The following is a 19,471-nucleotide window of genomic DNA, read 5'->3' on the forward strand; positions in this document are numbered from 1 at the left end:
ATTGTGGCTAAATCACTTTCAGCATGTTTATTTGTAAAGGGCTGTTTTCAGGGCAGTGCAGTAGGCTCATTAAGAAGACAGACTGCATTAAGATTCAAAGAAATTACTACTTCCCAGGCTTTGCTTCACTGGCTTGGATTTAAAATAAAATTTAAAAAAAAAAAGGAAAGGAAACAAGAAAAATTAAAAACCCAACTGCAATATCATTCAAATACCCAACAGCCTAGAAATAATGAAATAAAATGGAAAATGCTTTCTCCTGTAAGGGAAACTTCATCTTTCCTCTTTCCAAATTTGCTGTTGTATGTTCGAAGCTGTGTGCAGACTGCGGATGCCACTTTTAAGTGTCTCCTTGTGACCGTACATATATATAGCTCCCACACCTATATTTATTTTTTGCAGTCCAGCTAAATGACTACATGATATTTAAGATAAAGCTTTCCTGCTCTATTTTTTTTTAGGCAGAGAGAACAGTCCACTGCTAAGAAGTCCTTAAGCCAGTATTGGGTATGCAGGTCTGTTTGATATATAGGTGCCTTTTATTCTTCTTCTGTTAAAGGAAGATCACTTTTTATTCCTAGCGCTCAGAAACACTTTTGAATAAATGTTCACTAATAACCAAGAAACTACTGCACTTTTTTTTTTTTTGAGCAAAAAAGCAAGTTAAACTTTTATTCCTAGCCTGCATAAATCTAAATTCTCTACAGAGCCCAATCTGGGGGCTTTTTCATTAATCAGCCTAAAAGAATTTGTTTGTCCTGATGTGAATTTCCTATATGCAAAGAGAGCCTGAAGGCCAATTACAGATTTTTCTTTTTTCTCACAAAGGGCAGTGAAAGGAAGGCAGCCGAAACAGAGGGAGCTTTCAGTGGCGCAGACCTGCTGAGAAAGTCCTTCTATATCAAGTTCTGCATAGAAGAGTGTAGCACTGCATTTAGCACAACATCCACTTTAAAATTTAAAAACCTTTAAAAAATTAAGGCAGTAAATAGGCTATAATGTTGTTCCCGTCCTAGTATCCTTCCATTACAATTAAGGAATCAATATGCAGTATTTATTGCTGAAAGATTATGCAGAAAGAAGACCATATAAAAGGAAGCATGTGCTTAAACCTTCCTGATTCTCCTTTAGCTGCCGTTTAGCTTGAAAGGACGCTATTTTTTTCTCAGAAGCAGACTTGCTAAAAGCCACCCAGTACGTACAATATAAATGCCGTCTACTCCCCGCCCTCACAAATAAAAACAAAGACGATAAAAGAAATGGATAAAGAGATGACAGTTTGTACAGAAAATGCTGGGTTATATTTCTTGAAAGCTGCACAAGTCAACTTACAAACTTGAAATATTACAGATTTAGTTTCACAAGTCAATCACAGCTATATATTTGGACTTGTAATTACTGTCACTTTTGACAGAGAAAGCAATAATTTTTCCCTGACATGAGAGTTTCAATAAAATCAGGTAGCCACATCACAGAACAGTTTCTTACACAAAGAATTAAAAGGACTTCTCACAGAGATAAAGAATACTACCAAAATTACATGTGTGTCACATATTTAATTAAAGAGGAAAAGAAGGAAAAAAAAAAAAAAAGAGGATGATCCTTTCCAGGTAGACCTAATCCACAGCCTATTATAAGAACAAGAATATTTCTATTTACTTGACTGCATTCTGGAAAAATCCCTTCCCATTTGTAGAAAGGAGGAAAAGAAAGAACAGACAAGACTGAAGAATATTTTTGTATTTTTCTTTATCCCGTGAGGCACCTTCCCCTATCAAAGTGATAGGTAAAATTTAAGTACCTGAGGTGAATAAATGGCTACAACTTGAAATTGTAGCTATTTTGCTTAAAAATGCATGAGTGAAATGTTTTTCATGACAATTAGAATAAATGCAATGTCTCATATTCTCAAAATTGTTTCAATATTGGATCCAATCAAACATGCTTTGAGGCAATGTCACTGCTGAAAGGAGTCCTTGTTTAAAAGCTGCTAATTGCTGGCCAAAAGAACCGCTGTGGGAAAGCCCTGAACAACCAGCACCGTGCTGGGAGGGAACCAGGTTCCTGCTTGGAACTTGTGAGGTTGAAGGAGCATTAAGAGCATTTTAACCCAAAGGACAGGATTACTTTTAGCATCCCAATCAAAGGAAAACCAAGCCTAGACCTCCCGTTACTGTCCCATTTGTAAGCGGCAGCAGGTGACTTGCAGAGCTGTGTAAAAATGGGTCGGGGGACCAGAAGGGGTCTGGTCCCCTCTGCCCCTACCCCGGGCACCGCGAGCAAGGGAGTGGATTCCCTGCTAGTTCTCCGAATCCTATGGAGATGAAAATTCCAGAAGCTCAAGGCAACATACTCCGAAGCCTTCCTGACCACAGAAGAGCTTTAACTCGTGTCTACCCTGAACCTAGCTGGGAGCAACTTCAGCCTCCCATTTCTTAATGGCATCTCTTGATTGACACGTTCCCATTTAGCAACCTTGGGGCACAAGCAAGTTGTGCAGCCAACAGCAAGTCCCCCTGGCCCTCCTCATGGCGGGGGTGAAAATGGGCAGGTCGCACTTGCTTCTAAACACGTCCCAACCATGGGCTGGGAGGAAACCCCCCAGACGTGGCAGCCAAAGCCAAGCCGGCAGCACGCAGATACTCAGGCTGAACGGGAGGCACGTTTCCTCCTGCCTTCACAAGGTGCAACTCCCATTAAGTTATTGGAATTGCACTTAATTATGAGAGCAATAAATCTGGCCCACGGAAAATAGAATATACTGTGGCCCACATACAGATGTTACAATTCTGTGTCAGGATACTCCTATACCAAGATAAATTCTCATGATTACACACTTGCTCTTCTGCTGAAAGGATAGAGGCACAGCCAACACATTCATCTGCCGTTGGCAGCTGTCTATAATAAAGGTTACTGGAGACCATTGTAATACCTGCCCTTGTACAGTTCAGATTGAGGAGGGGAAGGGAGGTGACGGGGGGTCAGATGCAGCTCCTGACGGCAGCTGTGTAAGGCCGGAGTAGCTGCACTGCCTGCAGCAGCGCCGGGGCTCACGCACCCCGGCACAACGGGGCAGGATCCACAGGCCTGGGAATTAGGAATGGGTGGCGGGCAAAACACTGCCAGCCGCTTAGGAGCATCTCACCCTTTGGGAGACCCGCTCGGGGCAGCTGGAGATGAGAACGCACACAGTCATTCACTTGGTGTCTTCAGGAAATTCTGTGGTTTTGGGTAAGTGCTATGCAGAGCAGGGCTGAACAGCAAGAAATACTTCACTGATAACTGGCATCCTACATCCAGATGGCCAACTAATGGTTAGGGCATTGTTTAAAGCACAAAAGTTATTCTCCAAAACACTAGCAACTTGATTTTAAATCTCTTTTTTTCACATTAGTAGGCACTTCAGGAAAAGCCATAAAAAATACATGACTTAACACTTCCTACTGTCAGTAAGGAGTTAATCTCATGCCCTCAGATTAACATTTACCCACATAACATTTTTTTCAGTGGTTAAGCAGAAGTTACATGGATAGATTCCTTTGTCTCAGGCTATACTCTCAGAATTGACCATGTTTTCAAGAAGCACATAGTGTAAACGACAGACCGTATTTGTGTCATTGCCAATTGCCCACATTTCCAATTCTTTCTGTAGCACCAGCAGATACGACAACATTCAGGAGGAACAGAACATTCAGCAGCCCACAGACATAGGAAGGGCAGACGCTAATAAGGATTATGATGAATGCAGGCTGAACAGCTATTGTAATTTCAGTTAATACGTTTAGCATATAGTATGTCTACTGTTACTGTTAACTAGACAGAATTATTGAAATAATTGCCTGAATTATCATAATTAATTAATAATCAGACACTGTTTACCAAATGAAATAAATATGCTCTCAGGAGTTGGTCAGTAGGCAGTGCTCTTTCTGTTCAATGCTCCATAAGTGTCATTCTGGTTATTTTTAGACTGAATTAATAGAAAACGTGTTCTGCAAGTTTCAAATGCAAGGATGCTGTTCATGAAGGTCTCCTTCATGGGGGGCTTTAGGAGGAGACCAACCAGAATCTGTAAAATAAAACCCCATTGAAATGCGCTACCTTTCCTGTCCAATGACACGGGCATGATGAATTCCCCAGGTGGGCTGCATACACTCCTAGAAACCCTCAGCTTGGCTGATAAACAGGGCACGCAGACCAGAGTGCATCACATCACGGCATCATGTGCTGCTGCACTGCCACGGCAGGCTGGAACTCAGAATCCTGATCCACACCTGATGTACAACGACCTACATAAATTACCAGCTCACTGACCTCATTAGAGGTGCTCAGCAGCAACAAGGCAGCCGAAGGACTCAGGGTAACGTTACCCGCTCATTAGTAGGGATCAGTTTTGAGCAAAGGGCCAACTGGGTACGTGTCTCTCCTCTAGCGCTTGCCTAAGCCTGCCCCAGGCCACCACTGGTGCAAGCTGAGGTTCACATTCTCAAACCATAGAATCATAGAATGCTTAGGGTTGGAAGGGACCTCTAGAGATCATCTAGTCCAACCCCTGCACACGCAGGGTCACCTAGAGCACGTGGCACAGGACTGCGTCCAAGCGGGTTTTGAAGATCTCCAGGGAAGGAGACTCCACAACTCTCTGGGCAGCCTGTTCCAGGGCTCTGTCACCCTCACTGTTAAGAAATTTTTCCTTAAGTTCCTGTGGAACTTTTGGTGCTTCAGTTTGTGGCCATTACCTCTAGTCCTATCAGTGGCCACCACTGAAAAGAGACCAGCACCATCCTCTGCACTCCCTCCCTTGAGGTACTTATAGACACTGATCAAGTCTCCCCTCAGCCTTCTCTTCTCCAGGCTGAACAGGCCCAGCTCCCTCAGCCTCTCCTCATAGGGCAGATGTTCCAGGCCCCTGATCATCCTTGTGGCCCTGCGCTGGACTCTTTCCAGAAGCTCCACATCCCTCCTGTACTGTGGAGCCCAGAACTGGACACAATACTCCAGATGCGGCCTCACCAGGGCTGAGTAGAGGGGCAGGATCACTTCCCTCGACCTGCTAGAGATGCTCTTCTTAATGCAGCCCAGGATTCCATTGGCCTTCTTGGCCACGAGGGCACACTGCTGCCTCATGGTCAACTTGTCGTCCACCATGACACCCAGGTCTTTCTCCGCAGAGCTGCCCTCCAGAAGGTCGGTCCCCAGCCTGTACTGGTGTCTGGGGTTATTTCTCCCCAGGTGCAGGACCTTGCACTTGGCCTTGTTGAATTGCATGAGGTTTTTCACCGCCCAGTTGTCCAGTCTGTCCAGGTCCCTCTGGATGGCAGCACAGCCCTCTGGGGTATCGGCTACTCCTCCCAGTTTCGTGTCATCAGCAAACTTGCTGAGGGAGCACTCTGTGCCTTCATCCAGGTCATTGATGAATAAATTGAACAGGACTGGACCAAGGACTGACCCCTGGGGGACCCCGCTAGCTACAGGCCTCCAACTAGACTCGGCACTGCTGATCACCACTCTCTGGGCCCTGCCATCCAGCCAGTTCCTAATCCACCTCACTGTCCACTCATCTATCCCACACTTCTGGAGCTTGCCCAGGAGGATGTTGTGGGGGACGGTGTCAAAAGCCTTGGTGAAGTCAAGATAGACGACATCCACTGCTCTCCCCTCGTCTATCCAGCCTCATTTCATCACAGAAGGCTATCAGGTTAGTCAAGCAAGATTTCCCCTTGGTGAATCCATGCTGACTACTCTTGAGCACCTTCTTGTCCTCCATGTGCCCGGAGACAACGGCCAGTATGAGCCGTTCCATCACTTTTCCGGGGACGGAGGTGAGGCTCACTGGCCTGTAGTTGCCTGGGTCCTCCTTCTTGCCTTTTTTGAAGACTGGCGTGACATTGGCCTTCTTCCAGTCTTCCGGCACCTCTCCTGTTCTCCAGGATCTTTCAAAGATGATGGAGAAAGATGATGGAGAGCAGCTTAGCTATGACCTCTGCCAGCTCACGCAGCACTCTGGGGTGCATCCCATCAGGGCCCATGGATTTTGGGGTATCGAGGTTCCTTAGGTGCTCTCTGACCCAATCTTCCTCTACCCAGGGCAGGTCTTCCTCTCTACCAGCTTCTTCTCTTGTCCCTAGGGCCTGGGGCTCTAATGGGCTGCCCTTGGTAAACACCAAAGCAAAGAAGGCATTCAGCAACTCTGCTTTTTCTGTGTTATTTGTAACCAGGGTGCCCATCCGATCCGCCAGCGGACCCACGTTTTCCCTGATTTTCCTTTTTCTGTTGATGTATTTGAAGAAATTTTTCTTGTTATTTTTAACGTCCCTTGCCAGATTGCGTTCCAACCGCGCCTTAGCTTTCCTTGTCGCATCTCTGCATTCCCTGACTACGTTCCTGTATTTCTCCCAGGGGGCCTGTCCTTTTTTCCACATTCTGTATACCGTCGCCTTCTGTTTGAGTATTGCCACAAGCTCCCGGCTCATCCACGCAGGTCGCCTGCCCCCTCTGCCTCCCTTCTTACACACAGGGATGCACTGTTGCTGGACGTGGAGGAAGTGCCGCTTGAAAACTAACCAGCTCTCTTGGGCCCCCCTGCCTTCTAGAGCTCTAGCCCACGGGATTCTTCCGAGGAGGTCCCTGAAGAGGCTAAAGTTGGCCCTCCTGAAGTCCATCATCGCAAGGCTACTTACAGCCCTGCCTGCTCCTCGCTGGATCCTGAACTCCAGCAACTCATGGTCACTGCAGCTGAGGCTACCCCCCACCTTAACATCTCCTACTAGGCCCTCCCTATTTGATAGCACGAGGTCCAGTAGCCCACCTCTCCCCGTCGGCTCCTCCACAACCTGTGTCAAAAAGTTATCGTCGACGCTCTGCAGGAACCTCCAGGACTGCTTGTGCCTGGCTGTGTTGTCCTTCCAGTTGATGTCGGGGTAGTTGAAGTCCCCCATGAGAACCAGGGCCTGTGACCGTGAGGCAATATCCAGCTGCCTATAGAAGGCCTCATCAACCTCCTCGTCTTGGTCAGGTGGCCTGTAGCAGACACCCACCACAGTGTCTCCCACATTAGCCTGCCCTCTAATCCTTACCCACAAGCTCTCAACTCACTCATCCTCCACTCCCAGGTTGAGCTCCATGCATTCCAGTTGCTCTCTCACATAAAGAGCAACTCCACCACCTCGCCTTCCCAGCCTGTCCTTCCTAAAGAGCACATAGCCTTCCATGGCAGCGCTCCAGTCGTGCGAGCTATCCCACCATGTCTCTGTGATACCAATAAGATCATGACGCTTTTCTGCACCCGAAAGACAGGTTTGACTGGACTCTGTAGCAATCTGGTATTTCAGGAAGCTGCACGTGTTCTCCTCTTCATAACTTTGCATGACATATGGATGCAGGACAACAGCAAAAGACAGAGTGCAAATCATAAAAACAGCTTAGTAAGAGAGGTTATTGTGGACAACGTATTTGTATTTTGAGGCTTTGCTCGCGTCACTTCTCAGAAGTTAACCCAACCCCTGAGCTGAGGAGGGATTGGAGCCGCGCCAGGACACCAGGGGAGGGCAGTTCTGGTCAGGGTAGGTCACAAGGCAGCAGCGGCCCAGAGGTGACCTCGGCCAGCCCTCAAAAGACACCAGGTCGCAGGGACAGCCTCGCTCTAGGCTGAGGTGCCCACGTAACAGACGCCAACATCCACATGGTGGCAACCTCAGAAGCTCAAAAACTGAATGGAGGCGAACTTCATTATAGCCCTTCCAAAGCAATATTGGGGATCTCATTTGATAACATGGTGTGTCTATTTTTTTGTGAAGTAATGGAAATTTAGATGCAGAGATTAACCGCTACTTTCATTTTGATCTGGCATCTGAAAACTAATAATAAAATTAGCCTGAAGATAGGGGAAGAAAAAAAAAAAAAGATGTAGTAAAAAAATGAGCCCAGAGTATTCTGTTGGTACATGCAAACAAAAACTGAGGCCACCAAAGACAAACAATGTTTAACGACGGGCTCCTAACATAATGTGCTTAAAGAGTACTGTAATGATGGGCAATGTGGAGCAAAAGAAGAGGGAAGATACTCAAATCAAGCCCTTAAACAGACGTAAATAACATAAAAACACTATAGAAATACCATTTTTCAATAATAAAAACCTATAGTCATACTGCCATGACCATGCAGATGTAAGTACCTTTTAGAAACAAGGAGGCATCAAAACCTGATTATAGGTGAATACATAATAAAATCTGCTCTTTCCCTCATGTACACATGTATGTACATATGTGCATTCATCCCCGGCTGCCTCTTAATTTAAATGTAAGGGGAAAATGGCAGTCCTCTTGGAACAGGGCAATGGAGAAGGCCCCCTGGCTTCCCTGATGCCACACAGCTGCAGATTTCATCTTTCCCACCCAAACTGAAGGAAGTCTCAATGGCTGAGAAGGGGCACGACCAGGTCGCCCTCACCTGCCAACCTCTCTCTGCTCTGCTCCTCTCATCCCTCATCATCCCTCATCAGACGTGACTGCTGAAACACAGCGTTGGGCCAGCTCTGGCCTGGGGGGCTGCCAAGGAACCCCCTGCGCTGCTGCTGCAGGCAGGATTGACAGGGATCCTGGTCACACGATTCCCTTTAGCCCAAGCAGCTCCGCGCGTGGGGCCTTTCTGGGGTGCTGCACATCCCAGCCTGCAGCACAACATGCAAAACCAAAACTCTGATTGCTTGTGGCTTTAAGTCCCATGGCACAACTTACAAATATGCAAGCCATTTCAGGAAGCTGGAAGTGGCCAAACTGGTAATGCTCTTCTGGTAGCATAAATCCTCCTTTCTACTGTACCTGAATGCAGAATTTTTCATTTCACAGCATAAACTTTCAAATATTGCTGTAAAATGCTCATTAACCATCAAATATCTTTATGGAGTAGCACTTGTTTTACAACAGAGGGTGAATGAAGTTTGTTGTTCGGGTTGGGAGACTTGCAGGATGCTTTGAGATAAAAGCTCCAACACACCAGTTTGCAAAAAATGAATTTAGCTGAATGGGTTTCAGTGGCATTTGCAGCTATCTGCCTCTCTGCCTAGCAGCAGCTCCTGTTTGCCAGCTGCCTGCATCGCTATGCTGTATTCTCCCACACACTCCTACAAGATGACACCTTGTGTTTTTCCTTTTTTTTTTTTTCCATTATTTTAAGACTTGCTCTTCCCAGAAGGCTAGGAAGGAGCTGACATCTCAGGCCTTAAATTTGACTCATGGTGGCATATCTTTCAGCACAGAGGTTGTTTCTCTAGCTTGCTTTGGACCCAGTTCCCTGTGAACTTCTCTCTGTGGTGAGGTCTCTTTTTGAATAAGAGCAGAGCTCCAGGCAGCAAAGAGAGAATTGTCTGGACCCTGCAGAAATGTCTAGACCCAGTTACCAAATCATTCCTAAATAAATGCATAAATGGCCATAATACAATGATTAAGGCTTTATCACTGCCTGTTTTGCTTTACAATGCAATGGGGAGAAGAAATGCATGCTCCTTGGCAGTGTAGTGCGATGAGAGAAGCGGTACCTCTTTGATTCACACATCGTGCCACGATCCTGGCTTCCCTTTAGCTCTTCCTTTAGCAGGGAGAGACTGGCCAGGTCACAATTTCATTCCAGAGGCATGAAACATGGTGCTTATACCAGTTCAAATCCCAGATTTCAACTGTGTAGGTTGAAACCTGTTGGTGCTGGCCCCGCACAGCATGACAAGGGATGGAAAGCAGGAAACAAATGCTAAAATAGAGATGCAGCTCTGGCAGCACACTCTTCCCTGGGCTCCCTGTCAGTGTTTCTCTAAATAAAGATGGAATTAAGCAGATACTTGTCTGAGAAATGTCAACTTCAGAGAACATCTGGTTAGCGAAGGTCTCGCGGTTTATCAGTACATTGTGCTACACAAAGCTCTTTATACGGGTTCCATGCACACACATACTCCCACAGCTACATATTAATGAGACATTTCTTGTCAGCTTGAGGGGCACTGATGGGAGAAACAACCGAAGGCTTGTGCAGCTGAACAGCATCCCATGGTCACCTACCTGCGTACTGCCACCCTGCTTTAGTATTCTGCATCTTCCCTACTGATCCCAGGGAGCTTTATATCACCAGTTTGGTTCTGTATCTACAACTTCATTTCTCTCTACCCGAAATAGAAAATTAGATTTCTATCTTTTGGCTACTGAGTCTCCTTTTTGTTTAATTCAGGTTATGAAAATAATTGCATCTCTTTCAGAAAGAACACACTGAATACTGGGGAAAAGACTTTTTGAAACTGTATTGACTATATTGACTGTTCTAACAGTCTGATCCAGAAGGAATTCTCAATTTCAATGGTCTTCAGTTCGGGATATAAAGGGTTATTCTCCTTTTAAAGGTCTGTGCTCCTTTTAATGCTACATCATGGCACCAACTGCAGAGACAAAAAGACCAAAGTTTATGCATGTGGCTTCGTATATATGGTGGGATCCTAATTAGTGTTCACATTTGGCTTATGTCTAATCAAAGCAAGTTTTTTATCGGTAAGAGGGGAGCAAAGGGTAAGCTGATGCACGTCATGTCTTTAAATCTTATCCACAGACCTCGCTTGTAGAAGAACCCGGCACATACACCACCGTCAGCATGTGCAATTAGAGGCAGCAAGTACAGGGAGGTAAATCCTAACTAGACCCTGGCAAAATGCGAGGCAGCTATACGCAGAAGTACATGAAATAATTGTAGGCCGTGGGATGGTTATATCCGGGTGCCTTAGCAATAAAACGCATTTGTATTACCCTTACTTCTCTGAATAAATTCAAATGACAGCCCCACTTCATTTCTTCATTCAGTCTGGAGGCCAGATGGCATTAGAATCATTTACTTCACCTTGTTGTGCTTAATTACTACAATCAACACACTATTTTCCAAATTAATCATAACAAAGTAATTTCATTAGTAACACAGCAGGCTGTTGAATTATTAGCATCATAACAGTTTGCAAACAATTAAACTTTATTTGAACCTTAAAAATTTGCAGACTAGAACATTATTGTAAGATCTAATGGCAGTACCGTACAGATTCAGAACAGAGCAAATAATCGAGTAAAATGCTGTACAGAAGATTACTTACTATCCCCCTTTCTAAAAAGTTAGCTGTCCTCCTGCTCACAGCAAGGCAAAGGGAACCTAAGTGATGTAAATAAAGCAATTTTCTAACACAGGGTTTTGTTTAAGTGGTATTAAGGGCAGTTTTCTTATCCAAAAAAGGTTATGGTATTTGCAAGGCCCTAAACTAAACAGTTTATCTGCGTTGCGTTGTTGGTTTAGTCCAAGACGCTACCAGCGAGCCACAGAACATCCCTCTCAGCTCTCCCGCTCTGGATTTTAAGGCAGTTTGTTTATATAACTCCCGTGGGCACTGGGAAAGGAGGGGAAGGAAAAGAATGAGGGGGAAAAAAGCCCAAAGGGCCAGGGGAACTATAGACAAAAGCCACTTCACGGCTCCCTATCGCTGGGGGAAGGACTCCCTCTCCTGGAGCAAAAGCAAAGGGACGCGGGGCCCGGGCGGCAGACGCCGGAGGGGGACGGGGCTGGGGCTGCGGCTGCTCCCGTGCCACGAAAAGCTGCTGCCATCTGCTGCCGAGCCGCCGCAGCGACCGCCCGGCCCGGCGCGCCGAGAGCCCGGGCCCGCCGAGCCCAGCCCGGCCCCGCGGAGCGCCCGGGCCCGCGCAGGCCGCGGCCTGGCCTCGCCGCCCGCGGGGCCTCGCCCTGGGCGCTGCCGCCTGCAGGGGCTCCTTTCCCCGCCGAGGAGGGGATGGTGGCGGCTCCGGGCGCTGCGTAATTAATGAGGAGACGTTTGGGGGTGCAGATTTATTACGCTGCTGTGTTAACAAGGGAGCGGGAGCTTTTATAGGCGCAGTATTAATGCTCCCCGTTCTGTACACAAGCCCCGAGTACGCTTGATGAATTAAAAGTAGTGGAAGATCTGAAGACCATAATCTATCATTTTAATGCCTTGCAGATAACATACAGAATCAATTTCAATGACTATTTCTTTAAAAAATAAAGATCGTAGGAAAGCTTTCTACCCTGTTTGACTCCTTCTCAAAGTCTGCGTACCAGAAAGAAAAATAAATTTAGTTAAAACAAAACACAGCATCTTAGCTTATTAAACTCCGAATTAGATCCTTCTAAACTAATGTTACCTTTTAACCCACGCTGTTTCCAGGGCCTGCCTGAAGCATAAACAGCGCAAGCAAGGACACGGGGACCTGCACAGGCTCAGCAAGTCGCAGACTGGCCTGACCTGCCTCCTTGGCAGATTAAGGGTCTCACAAATCAAGTGTGTGGGAGGATTCAAAAAAGTTGATCTTGCAACTCACAGCGAAACACATCCCCAAAAGATGAGGAGTGAAAGCATTAACTCTGACTTGTCCAGCCCAGCCCTTGTGCACAAGTGAGAATATTTTACTTTGTTTTTTTGTTTTAATGTTTTCACTAATGCTTTTTGCCACAAAGTTCTAGATTTAGTACTGATAAGTCCAGAGTTATCCCTTATTATCTATAATGTTGAACTGAGTCTGTACCGGAGGTTACGCTTATAACAAGATATCCAGATTTGACTCTGTAGAAAGTATCTGTAAGCAACAGGTAAAAAAGAATATTTAATCACCAACCCTGAAAAAAATCACTTACCATTTATCTCATGTTAGTTTATCTACGAAAGTTTTTCTTAATCAAAGTCTTTTGCTGATTTTTCACGATTCCTGTTTGCATCCACAGCAGTATTACCAACTGATTTATAGTAGCAAAGGAGGCAATCTTTTATTTTGTGATACTGAAAAATGTTCTGATAACAAAATATTATCTGACAATACTAAAAATATATGGAAAAAATAAATCTGTAGAAAAGTAAAAATAATCACTTTGAAGCATCTTTAGAACTTGCAATGTTACATAAGAATTTCCTTTGATTTTCCTAGGAAGTTACACACAAAATGTACAGTAAACTGCTACATCAAAAGATTAATACATGCATGAAGTGAATAATAATTTTCTGCTTTCAGAGTTCAGCTTATTTTGAGTAACAGAAAAACAGGGCCAAGTGCAATGAAACAACAGAAACCTCTAAAATATGGAGAGCTGCTAATAAGTGTAAGCAAAAAGCAACAGGCAGTGTTTGATTGCTTGTACCTCACATGTTAATTATCACCTATTTCATTTCTTGGCGTTAGAATTCTTTAAAAAGATGAACATTTCCTCAGACGGCTGATCAATTTTCAATGTTTTCAGTGTTTAATATATATACACAAGGCCGTGCTCCGACTCCATTTACCGAAACCACAAAATGTGTACGGCAGAATCTTCCTTCAGAGGCTGGGTCTACGAACTGCAGCTGCACATCGCTCCCCGCTTCAGCTGCAGATTTCTCCTGATTAGGAAGAAGGAAGTTGGCAGTTCATCATTAGCCAAAAAAAGACTCAGACAAACGCATAAAGCCCAGTCCAAATATCTATCCCCTTCCACAGATTTCTGTATAGATAGATATATGTATATCACTCAAGTAACAAAACTGTTATTTTACCACCCACCCCCCCAAAAAAAAAATCATGAAAAGGAAACCACTTATAAAATGTATCCTGTTTTATTTTGCACACTGTGGTTTAATATTTCATACAGAATCCCAGAAGAAGTGCTTTAATTGAACCTTCAATATATTTTGCCATAATCTTTATGTTAACAGTACTTCTACAAAGGTTCCAGGAAAGAAATACTTATGAAACAGAGAACAAGGGAACATATAAGCCATTACAGAAGATTGGATTAAAATGTACTTACCCAGGCCTCTCAAATATCATACATCTCCATTATGTAGGCTTTAGGCACCAAGCCAATGGTTCCCTTCATTTCTCCTACCCACCAGCCAAATCTATTGTACTCCTAATTGAAAACAATATGCAATATTAACCTTTAGTCTGATATAAATGCAATAGAGTTTTGTATGCAAGTCCTTATGGATGCTTCCTCTTATATACAGTTATAATCATTTCAACTGAAAATTAAAACATTATATCTTTTTGTTAGAGGCATTCACAGGCAGAATTAGGCAAGGAGATAAGTTAAATTTTAAAAAGGCCAGGCATACTGAGGAAAATTTCTTAATTATGGCCACGCTTCTCTACAACACATACTAAAAATAGCTGATCTCTCCATCCTATATTCTTCACAGGCATAAACATCTTGTCCTTGTAACTCATCTAACAATGCTACCAACTGAGATGCTTTCAGTTTCACAAGGCGAAACTCTAGGGAACTTACAACCAACTTTTTAAAAATAATACATTGCTCCAATGGTAAAGGAACTCTATGCATCTAATACATAGTCTCTTTTTATGCACAAAGTCTACTATTGCTTTAGGCTTGCAGAAAATTCTACAGCAGATCTCATATGTCTGACAGATGACTAATGTACTTTCGTTTGAAATTTGTTTAGGCTTAGTGAGATAAATATGAAACAAAATGAATTATAATAGTTTAAAGAAATAATACCTTCCAAAAGCTATACCGAGTAAAAGTATAGTGGGATCCAAATTTAATTTTTTTCCTATGAGGTAAATATTTTAAGATCAATCCTAACAGCAGTTCAATAAATTGTAACAGCTGAAATTGCGCACACACACACATATTGAGTTACATACAAAGCGTTATTAAAACAGAGACCCCCTTCAAAATGGAACGATTAGCAAGATAAAAATTACTTTGGAACAAACACGGAAAACACAAAATACACAGATAACGCTGATAAGCGACATCTGCTTCCTGCTACGCCGCTCTCTGCTGAGAAAAGCAAGGCCACAGATTTCTGAATTAATGGTGCTACCGAGAGCCCCTACGCGCCGTTATTTTGGCTGGGTGAAGTTTCTCTCTCGGGAGCAGCCGGGTGGAGCGGAGGGGTTAACGGGCTCCCGTGGGAGGGCGAGCGCCGGCGCCCCGGCCGCCCGGCCCCGCTCCCCTTCCCGCAAGGGAGAGCCCTGTCCGTAACCCCCGCGCGGCACCGATCCCTGCGTCCGGGCAGGCCCGGGCTGCTTCCAACACGCACACGGGCACACGCGCCCACACTGCTTTTCTTTTATTATTTTCTTGCTGAGAAAGGCTCACGATCGATCTTACATTAAACTCGCCTTTTTAATGCAAGCAGAAGTTGGTGATTCACAGGTTCTATCGTGTCATGCATGAAACGCGGCAGGAAGGACGGTTTAAAGAAAATCCACATAGGAAAAAAAAGCAGGCGAGCCCTCATTTGTCATTTGAATACACCCAGCTAGAAGCTGCAAAAATAATTCCACCTTCTTTTCCCCCTCCTGCTGCAGGACAGAAATCTCGGGATGTGTCTGGCCTGAGAGTCTAGGGATATCTGAGCCTGATCTTCGTGACCAAAGTGCTCTCCAAAGAACCGCTCATAATCTCTCCCCTGGGGCACACATTACTCCCCAAATCCTTAAAGGCTAAGTAATATCCTGACACTGAGGTTTACAGTGTTCCAGATCAGCTTGTTTAAAATATATATTTTATCTCACAATACACTGCTTAAATATACAAACTGTATTTCTAGGCTAAAGTGGTAAATTGCTGAAAGGAGCAGTACTCACGTATGCTACTGGAATCTCAGCAATAAATCTCCCCAAAAGAAAGCAACAAAAGATTTTAAGCTGCTACATGGAACTCCTGAAGTGACTGGCGAGAGTGATTAAGCAAGTTTTGCTAGACATCAGCCAAAAAAACAAACAATACATGAAACGAGGGAAGTGGCTTAGTGAAGTGGTCATTAAACTGCTTATGACAAATGGCACAGAAAAAGCCTGTGGACTGTATTATCCACTGAAAATGTTCCACTTAGCAACACTACATGAACTTAAAAATAATGAGGTTTTAAGGAACAACTCAGATATCTCAAATTAAAATTAAGAGCCTGCCTGCAGTTTTGAAAACTTTCTGTTTCTTGCTACTTAGCTTCATGCCAGAGCAGTAAGTGGTATATTACTAAGTGAGAAGATGAAATGAATGTTGATATAACAGACTAGTAAACTCATTTAAGGATTCACTGCAACCATTACACTATACAGACAAGATTGCAATGCAGAAGCTTTTACTTTATCATTAGTATTCTTTGTATAGGTCTCAAGAGCAACATGAATCCCAATTAAACTATTTCCAGTCTATAGAAGTCTGAATAAAAATATAATACAGATACCTGGTTATCAAGAATATAATACCATAATCTCAGGTTTTAGAATAATTACATTGCAGTCCCTTGTAAGTTGATTAAGCTACACGTATTCCTCCCTGAGCTCTTAACCATTCCTTTCTGTCCTCAGTACCAGCCAGATAGTGAAGCAGTCTCCCCCACTCCCTTTTTGCATTCACATATAAAACCCAAATTGATGTATTGTTTCTATCACTGTTATCAATGATGAACTACTTAGTGACAATGGAACTCAACTGATTCGCCATTGTCGTGGAGTTCTCATGTTTATCCCTGCTTTTGAAGATGTGTAGAATAAAAATCTAAAGCCCACATTTGCGGGAAATGATAATGAAAATGGAGCAGGGTATGAATACAATTAAGAGCTTTTATACTGATTCTTAGGCATTGGGAAGCACAGTGTTTTTGCAAGCATCAGCTTAAGATCTCAGGTACCACTAGGTTCACCATCTGGTATCCCTCACTGCATTCAGCTCTTTAACATCACTGCTAACATAGGGAAGCGACTATACTTCAGAAGGACTGATAAAATAATGAAGAGTCCTTTAATCTACAGGAAACCATTGTAGTCAATTTATAAGAAATATTGCATCCCTTTGTAGGATGTGTAATTATTTTCTATTAATCATGTGCTATAAAGCTACATTATGTGGTTATTCTGTTATCACTAGAAAGAGGCCTGCAGTCAGCTCCTGACAATGTTAGGTAATTACTAACACAAAGCTGCTTTCTCCTTATGTAGAAATGCTATCAAGATCCAGAGGTGCTGTGATGCTTGCTGTATGAAAATAACTCGCCAAAGAAATTCAATAAGTGCAAAATGAATCGCTCGGAGGCGAGGAGAGGGGCGGGAGATGGGGGCAGGGCCGGAGCCCGGCGCGCTGCGACGAGGGGAATGCACAAGTGTGCGGCCGCACGCGCACCACGCCGCTGACCCCGGGCACGTTCACCACCCGGCAGTCTGTGTGCGTGTGTGTGTGCACATACGTGTGTGCGTGTGCACATACGTGTGTGTGTACACATACGTGTGTGTGCGTGCACATACATGTGCGTGTGTGCGTGCACGTGCACATACCCGCTGGGGGGGAGCAGAGGCCAGCGCAGCCCCTGCACTGCAGGCACCAGTGCTGGCAGAATATATTAAGGCCAATAATCCAACTCTGACAAATGGCCGAAGGCTTTCGAAGCCACTTCTATGTTTTCACTGTCTGTAATGCAGAGTGGATTTTCCAGCAGAAAATTATTAAATAAACGTGAAGCAATTTCAGGAGGCAGCAAGGAACAGGTTGTGTCTGAACATTTAATATGCTGGCAAAACATTCCCTATGCGGCACGCAATGATAGGGGAGGAGCTGCGGCCTCCTAGAAGGCTGAACACACTGCGAGCAGATGCTTCTCCTTGCATACCCCCGTGCCTCCAGCTTCATTGCAGTAAGGCTCCACAAGACACTGATTTTAAAAGTTTTTTGCACTAGGGGAAAGCACAGTACATAGAAATATACTACCTCTGTTTCACACGTATGTTTGATCTTTTAAATCCAAGATCTTTATACTGTACAGAGGAGAATTTTGACCTGCAAGAGGACATCCTCTCTAGCATTCTCTTCTTACCTTTAAGAGCAGATCCTCTGAGTAAATGTGCTTCTGCAGATGCTTTGCACCGTGTTAAATTCTAGTGACTTCAACAAAATTTGAGAACATCTGGTCCTTGTGCAACTAGTCTCTATTGTTCAATACATATGGTATTTTTTGATTGTTTTTTGCTTTTTAAAGAGTTGTTGAAAATCATCATTGTGTTTCAATGCCTTGAAGAAGACAATGGACTTGTATTTTAAAAACAAATACACAACCGGAGTGTGTGAACTCAGGCTTTTTCTCTCTCCCTCTCCCATAGCATTACTAGTAATACTAATTTATGAGTTGCAATCAATGTATTAGTATTAGTAATACTAATCAATGAGTTGCAAATTCTAAAACCGAAAACCAAAATGTTTCTATTACCCAGCTTGTGGTTAAAATAAATGGCCTCTCCTATCAAGCCTGAGTAGTGCGGGAAGCATACAGAATTTTTAAAAATAATATCCTAGGGGCCAATTTTGGCAAGATAATATTTTTAAACACCTCTAATTCATCCAGGAGATTCAGGCTAGCTGAAAAATTTTAGAACTTCCTTTGGTGTAATTGCTGAATGATACACGATCAACTAGGGAGCATTTTTGGCACAGAACAGCATTTTCTCTAAAAAGCAGAAAATGACAAATGCTTTAGACAACCGAATGAGACTTCTTCACAGGTAGGAGAGCTGTTTTAAAACAGCAATAAAATGGTCGTCTTTAAGAATGCAAGCCTCAGATTTATTGTATGACAGCATTATTAGGTTTTATTTCCTGCAATGACATGAAACAAAATAGACACCAATTAAAAAGTTCCATTACAAACCAGGATAAGCAGACTGGGTTCTAAACCAAAACTGGCCCCTAAAAACAGCTCAGAATGACTGAAAGGTCTGTTTTTACTGTCATATGTCATAATGCTAAAATGTTTCTGACTGGTTAGGTAAGTGCTTACATGTTGTTAAACAGTATGCAAACCAACAGCTACAGTCACTTTGTATTAGTCTGCATTAAATAACTTTTCACTTAAAGGCCTTCACAAGAGCACAATTTAACCATGAATGAGATTTATCTTTGTGTAAGAAACATGCCTAGACAGGTAAGAAAAAGAAGATTTCAAACTCAGTAAGCGCATCCACATTTGCATTCTAGGCCTGATCGTAAGTGTCCTACTGAAGTAGGCACTCTGCGGAACAGTCACATAAAACAAACTGTATTTCCTTCAGATGAAGCTAAAATGGAAGGTGCACTTTAATGTGCTCCAACCACTGACGTGCACTCAGTCAACAGAAGCAAGTAGACCTATTCTGACATTAAAGCTTATGAAAAACGTGCAGAGAGGACACCAGGCCCTCAAGCACAACGCCCTCCGCTCTGCAAATCTGCTCCCACGGGTCCACGCTGGTTGCCTCCGTAGACAAAGCCCGTGTGATGCTCACGGGAAGCCAAATTCCTGTTAAATACAGCTCTCGCAATAGTCAATCAGACAGAGGCCTGAAAAAAAATAATCACTTAAAATTTCAGTATGCCTTTCACATCCTTAAGAAAAAAACACTGAAGAAATACACTTAGATAAAAAGATTTTGCATATAGTGTACAAGAGGCTTTC

General features: G+C 43.8%; 1 protein-coding gene across 2 annotated transcripts in view; it reads right to left on the reverse strand.

Annotated features, from left to right (window-relative positions):
* Nucleotides 1-19,471, reverse strand: part of SKAP2 (src kinase associated phosphoprotein 2) — a 513,964-nt gene that overhangs the window by 388,683 nt on the left and 105,810 nt on the right. Inside the window, exon 12 of one of the 2 annotated variants that reach the window (XM_088519719.1) lies at nt 13,825-13,926. In XM_088519719.1, coding sequence (XP_088375845.1) covers nt 13,834-13,926 — 93 coding nt within the window. In that variant the 3' untranslated portion in view covers nt 13,825-13,833. Of the gene's footprint in view, nt 1-13,823; nt 13,927-19,471 lie in introns of those variants that run through there. The other variant, XM_088519720.1, reaches the window with a different exon arrangement.

Source organism: Tinamus guttatus, unplaced genomic scaffold (genome assembly GCF_059628265.1).
Source record: "Tinamus guttatus ecotype Peru unplaced genomic scaffold, ASM5962826v1 Tinamus_guttatus_pri_ptg000067l, whole genome shotgun sequence".
Taxonomy (NCBI): domain Eukaryota; kingdom Metazoa; phylum Chordata; class Aves; order Tinamiformes; family Tinamidae; genus Tinamus; species Tinamus guttatus.